Source organism: Nicotiana tabacum, chromosome 7 (assembly GCF_000715075.1).
Source record: "Nicotiana tabacum cultivar K326 chromosome 7, ASM71507v2, whole genome shotgun sequence".
Classification (NCBI taxonomy): Eukaryota; Viridiplantae; Streptophyta; class Magnoliopsida; order Solanales; family Solanaceae; genus Nicotiana; species Nicotiana tabacum.
In genome coordinates, this window is record NC_134086.1 from 35,373,738 (window position 1) to 35,380,791 (window position 7,054).

Here is a 7,054-nt window from a genome sequence, read left to right on the forward strand (position 1 = left end):
TGCTGTTAACTTGTCACAAATCATTCGATAATCACATAATTCCAGAACTTATACTGAATTCTTTGTAGATTTGGTTGAGCTAATTATCAATATAAGTGATAACAGAACTGCAATAATTTCATATTTTTTATGATTCAAGTCTTTCTATTGTCTTCGGTTTTTTCGGGGGTATTTTTTTGGCTTAAACGCTCTTTGGGTAGGTAACAATTTTTCATCTCACAAAATTAGAAGAATAAGCTTCAAATAAAAATATAATTTTTTTAATTAATTTAAAGCTTCTTATTTAGTGTAAGACCACTTTTTTCATAGAGCTAGTTGTAGGGGACAATATTGGAATTTCAGTGGACAAAATTCAGTAGCACCCTTCTATAAATAGGTTATAGATTAGTTGGACTTTACCAAGCGAAGAGTGCTATCCCACAAAAAAAAGACATACAAAAAGATCAAGAAAGAGAAAAGAAAAAAAGAAAAGAAATGAAGGTTGTTGAAGTTCTTCACATGAATGGAGGAAATGGAGACATTAGCTATGCAAAAAATTCCTTGGTTCAGGTAACATGAATTGTTCTTCGCATGGAAATACTTCGATTTCTTGAATTTTAGGAGGGAAAAAAAAAATATCAATCGAGTGCATAAAACATTTCATATTTATGCATGGTTCGAGCAAGGGTTGTACCCCTTGGGGTGTGATGTAGACAGTCTACCCTAATGCAAGCACCAGTGATTGCTTCCACCGCTTGAATTACTTGTGACCTATAGATCACACGGAGAGCTTTATCGTTACAATTTGAATATTAGAATTTAACTTATATATACTACTAGTGGAATTAGCTTATTAATGTAATTTAATACTATATTGTAGCATGCCTCTCTTACTTTTTCAGCTAACAAATCAGTTATTATAAATTAACATGGTGTAGCCTGTTGCTTTAATTTCCTTATTTTTCAGTTTAAAAATGCTCATAAGTTGGAAGTGCTTAACTTTTATATATTGATTGTGTAATTTTTTTATACTATTAACCTAATAGAATGAAACATAACTACAGTAATTGTATAGAGATGAAATTACTAATTACCTAGAAAATACGGCGGATAACTTGCTACGACCAATTTAAAAATACAAATATTAGAAAGATTATTTACGTTGTCTGTGTATATAAGTTAAAATTCAATTTGGATTTTCAATTTCCTACTAATATTTTCTTTGCTTCAATGAACAGCAAAAGGTAATTCTCATGACAAAGCCAATAACAGAGCAAGCCATAACTGAACTCTACTGCAGTCTCTTCCCACAAAACTTATGCATTGCGGATTTGGGTTGTTCCTATGGAGCTAATACTTTCATAGTAGTATCAGAGCTCGTTAAAATCGTTGAAAAAGAACGGAAGAAGCACGGGTTTCAGTCACCAGAGTTTCATTTTAACTTCAATGATCTTCCTGGCAATGACTTTAATACCATTTTCCAGTCATTGGATGTATTTCAACAAGATTTGAGAAAGCAAATAGGAGAAAAGTTTGGTCCATGCTTTTTTAGTGGAGTGCCTGGTTCATTTTATACTAGACTTTTCCCTTCCAACAGTTTGCACTTTGTTCACTCCAGTTACAGTCTCATGTGGCTATCTCAAGTAAGTTTTCTACATATCACTAATTAATTAGTTAATTAATTAATATGTGTAACATAGTACGTAGGTCACCTACATCGTATCTGTTGGGTGCGGCATTTCCCTGTATCCTGCATGAATGAGGAATGCTTTGTGCATCAGGCCGTCCTTTTTATTACATAATAATTCGTGGAAAGTTTTCAAGTTTCAGAAAGACTTTCTTGAAAACTATTTTGTTTAAGTTTATAAAAAGGGCAGTCCGGTGGGCGAAGCATCCCGCGTGCACGTTGGGTTCGGGAAAAGGTTGCACCCAGGAGGTGTAATGTAAGCAGTCTACCCTGATGCAAGCATCAGTGATTGATTGCATGGTTCGAACCCGCGACCTATAGCCCACACAGAGAAAACTTGACCATTGTTGCAAGGCTCCCTTCATTTTGTTTAAGTTTAAAGATTTTAATAATGTTTTATAAAAAGATTTTTATAAATTTGTTGGTTTTATTTATCAGGTTCCTGATGCAGTTGAGAATAACAAGGGGAACATTTACATGGCAAGTACAAGTCCGCCAAGTGTAATTAAAGCATACTACAAACAATATGAAAAAGATTTTTCCAATTTTCTCAAGTATCGTTCAGAAGAATTGGTGAAAGGTGGGAAGATGGTTTTAACATTTTTAGGAAGAGAAAGTGAGGATCCAACTAGCAAAGAATGCTGCTATATTTGGGAGCTTTTAGCCATGGCACTCAATGAGTTGGTTGTAGAGGTAAACTTTTTCTCTCTCAGAACAAGCTAAACTTTGGTTAGTTACTGGAAATTTTCGTTAATTATCTCAACTTATAATATTTTATTAATACATCTTTTTCTTGGAATAGTCAATGTCCTGAATTTATTAGAGGAACCTTCGACAGTGAAACCAGAAATAAATATTGATGGATAGACTTCTATAGTAGGTGATCTTCACATAACTGATAACTTCCCTATCGCCATAAAAATAGTAGTTCCTCCTGTCCAAAATATTTTTTTGACATACTGAATTTGTTTCAAAATATTTAAAGGAGACATTTTCTTCCAAATATAACTTGTATGTTGTTCCTGCTATTAGAGAATTAATTAACCTAGATATTAGAGGAGAGATAAAGATAATTTAGATATATACTCTTATTGTAATTAAAATTATTAAATATATTCGTAAAGATCGTAAAAGACAAATTAAATAATATGGATTGGAGATCGTACTAATTTTCATGCTCCCTATAAAATTATTAGTCAGAGTTATATTTTTTAACCATCAGATGAAGTTAGACTTATAATAACAAATAACTATTCACAGCAAATATGATATCGTAACTTGCTAAGAAATTAAGTTATAACCTACAATAACCGATTAAATTATATTGATAGCTAGTGTTATACTTTTTATGGCAACATATATCACTTAAATCCTAAATAAAAGTAAATGTGAATGCAGGGATTGATAGAAGAAGAGAAAGTGGACTCATTCAACATTCCTCAATATACACCATCACCAGAAGATGTGAAATACGCAGTTGAGAAGGAGGGATCATTCACCATTAATCAATTGGAAGCTACAAGAGTCCAATGGAATGCTTGTAATGAGAACCACAAAAATGGTGGTTACAGTGTCTCAAGGTGTATGAGAGCTGTGGCTGAGCCTTTGCTTGTGAGCCAATTTGGCGAGGAATTAATGGATTTAGCATTCCACAAATACGAAGAGATTATATCTGAGTGCATGTCTAAAGAGCAAACTGAGTTTACAAATGTCACTGTCTCATTGACCAAAAGAAATTAAGGGCACTTGGTACCAGAGGCGGATTTAGAGTGTGGTTCAATGTATTCATCGACTGAATTTATATATTTCCTTCGACTAGAATTATGTATACATATGGAGTAATAAGAGTATATTTTTCTAGATAACCTAGAGTGCTGAATTCGTCGCTACCTGCAGACTGATGGACACCAATAATTCTCTAATGTTGTTTTGCACTTTCGTATGTGTGGCCGATCGAGCTAATATTTTATGTAGTCACTGTCTTGTGTACTAGGGGTACTTTCTCATCTCTCTTTCTTGGAAAGTTATGTATCACAGAAAATATCTCATGTCAATTTGTTATTCAATGAAGAAAATGTGTTGTTTTGTATTTTATTATATAAAAAGGAAGGTACCCGATTTACCTACAGAACATTGTCAATTGCTAGCTTTTTACTCATAATTCGGTAGGCTTACATGCATAAATAAGCTTTATTATACATGGATAGGTTCCACAACTTTAGCTTATCCCAAGAATTTAATTTATATAGACCGGCAAATTAAGTAGCCTGATGCACAAGGTATTTCGTGTTTATGCACGATTTAAAGAAGTGTTGCAAGGGTGTGATATAGATATCCTACCCTAATACAAGCACAAATGGCTACTTTCACTATTTAAACCCATAATGTATAGATCATATGGAAACAATTTTATTGATGCTCTAAAACTCCATGCTTATATAGGCTGACAGCGAAATGTGAAAAACTTTGGAAGCACGTGTAATCCATGCAAAATATGCAGCCTAAGCAGAATATTCAGCTGTCTCAGCACTGATTTTCTAAGTACAGGTACTCGTTTTCTAGAGACCTTTGGGGACCATTTTGAGCCTAGAAAAATGAACCACAGCCTATTACTCTCTCTTTTTCAAAAATACGGTGAAGATTTTTGTTAAACTCCATTTTAGATAAATTTTAAGAAAGTACTTTCATATATTTTTTAGAGGAAAAGGAAAACCCTTGGAAGCCACAGTAAACGTGTAACTTTTTTCATTTCATCTTAACAACATTTATCAATAACAATTACTGCATGCATACTATGCCTCAATTTCAAAATAGTTAAATTAATCATATGAAATTCTCTATATTCATTCTGCTTTATTTTGTCCCTTAATATTATAATACTACGTAACGTTTTTTGGTTAAATAAGGAATTATCTAAATCTCATGGTATATCTCTATAATACTATCACAGATTCTCTAATTGAACTTAAAAGACTCCCCCACAAAAGCTGGATCAAATATAAATGTGCCAATGATGACAACCTTAATCCTAATTAGTACTCCCTCCATTTCATATGGAATGAGGTAGTTTGACTCGACACGGAGTTTAAGAAAAAAGAAAAAGACTTTAGGAACTTGTGGTTTTAAAAGCTTAAGGGGTAAAAAGTTTGTGGGGCCATGACATTTGTGTGGCTATAAAAGCTTCTCATTAAGGGTAAATGGATAAAATGAAAGAGTTTAAAGTTGAATTATTTCCAAATTTAAAAATGTGTCATTTATTTTAAAACAGGCTAAAAAGGAAAGTATCTCATTTAATATGAAACGGAGGGAGTAGTAATTAGTAACACTTGTACAGATATTTTAATACTTTAATGTGATTGTACCCTTTTAATACCTTCATGTGTATTACACCAGCTTAAAAAAGGTGGAGAGAAATGTAGGAAATGACTAAACCATGACATTATTTCATTTGTTCTCCTCTTCTATGTGCTAATCACATGACTTTAATTGTGTTAGAAGTGATAGTGTTTAATCTTGTATGACCACATCTATCTTAATAACAAACGTATTTCTACTATACTTATCTTGTAAATATATCAGTCCTACGAACTCAACATTTACTTTCTTATACTAGTCTCATTATTTTTCCACAGACCTTGTCTTTCATATTAGTTTGACCAGTACTTAATTTGACTATAAAAGGAGCAGTATTTTGTGTCATTCAATATTTCAGCATGTTTAGGATCAAAATAGTCAAGTGTCATGCGAAAGTTAGTAAAGCAAATTTTGAGAGATGATAAATCAGACAACAAAAAAGAAATATAGCAAAAGAGGTACAAATATTTAACGTGGTTCGGTCAATTGACCTACGTCCGTGGGGAGATGAGCAATCCACTACATAAAAAAGAGTACAAAATATTGAGAGAACAACTTCACAAATAGGCAAACACAAGTGTCAGACTAACACTTGTCCCATAAATTCTCCCCCTAAACAAGACTCTCAAACTCCTTAGGGACTACATTAAAGAATCCTCAATTTGTAGAAGTCCAAAACCTTTTCCTCCCTAAAAAAAAATTAGCCAAATATGAAACAATTATATTTTCCTTTTTGTCAAAGAAAAAATCAATTAAGACAAATATGATGTCCTTCCTTCAAAAAATAAAAAAAATCAAATATGGTAAAAAAAAAAATCAGAATAAACACCTAACACAACCTCCTAAATTAGGCATTCCCTTATATGTACAGTCACACTTCTTTATAATAGCATTCTCGTATAATAGTCATTTACTATAAAAGTCATATTTTTTTTTGGAATCGATTTTTATATTATATTATAATATATATTTTCTATAACTATATTTTATTATACCAACTAAAAAATATCGGAACAACGAGACTAATACGTAGAGATTGAGAAAGAAAAAGAGGTGTGGTCGCGGCCCACACCGTTATGGGGCAGTAGTCTCTATATCACAAAAGACGTCAAGAAAGTGTTAGTTATGCAACAAGATTTTGCAAATTTCAAAAAGTTTCTGCCCTATATATGGCTACTCCTTAGGTCAATAGTGGAACAACTCAAAATTATTTTAAAAATCTTTGGAAATCAGTTTAATTATTGAATCTCCAGCATATACCCCTTTCATGTTGCAAAAGTGCTTAACTTAAAATATTGTTTGGGAGAGATATTCCTTATCTCCATCTTTTTTGGACTCTGACAGCATGTAGAAATTAATACTGGTAGAGATTGTGGGCGAGACATGCGTGATGTCAAAGTGATGGGCAAATATCACATAGCATACTGATGAATAGTAAAGATTTCACCTTTAACTTGTCAAAAATGCTTGTAAAAATTGCATAATAGGGCGCCCCTTTTTAATATGTAGTCGCTTTGTCTTTCTGTTTGTACTCATACCCATTTTTTTGTTAAAAGCCTTTTAAAAAGACTATTTTGTCCTTCCTTATTAAAAGACTACTTTCTCTCCAAGTATACGCTAGTCATCTACTGTCTCTGTGTCTCTCTCCCGTTATTCACGTTTTTTAATTTGTTCTTCTCTGAAATCAAACGGTTTTCGTCGTTGTTTTGATTTTTCAACTGCTAGTCGTCGTTGTTACCACATTACGATTTAATCACAAGTACATTGCATTAATTTTATGGGTTTTATTTTACGATTTCTGGGTTTTATTTCTGGTTTTGGTTTTGATAGTCATGTATTTATGATTAAATAGTTTCTTAGGGTTTAGTTTGATAAGTGCATTAGTTTTACTTTTACGATTGTGTTTTTAGGTTTTTTGAACGAGTTTTTATGTTGTTGATGAAAATTCTATAAATTCTTCAGTGATTAGACGTCCAAATTTTTAAATTTTTGAGAGTAAAATAGATGATACTATTAAAGTGATGATACCTTAGA

At 32.4% G+C, this 7,054-nt stretch overlaps 1 protein-coding gene across 1 annotated transcript; it reads left to right on the forward strand.

Moving 5' to 3' along the window:
• The first annotated feature begins 390 nt into the window (after positions 1 to 390).
• On the forward strand, positions 391 to 3,751 carry LOC107813612 (S-adenosyl-L-methionine:benzoic acid/salicylic acid carboxyl methyltransferase 2-like). Its single transcript, XM_016638897.2, has 4 exons — positions 391 to 549; positions 1,218 to 1,622; positions 2,105 to 2,359; positions 3,065 to 3,751. Exons 1-4 carry the CDS (start codon positions 475 to 477, stop codon positions 3,404 to 3,406), a joined length of 1,077 nt encoding a protein of 358 aa, XP_016494383.1. The 5' UTR covers positions 391 to 474; the 3' UTR covers positions 3,407 to 3,751.
• The last annotated feature ends 3,303 nt before the right edge of the window (positions 3,752 to 7,054 follow it).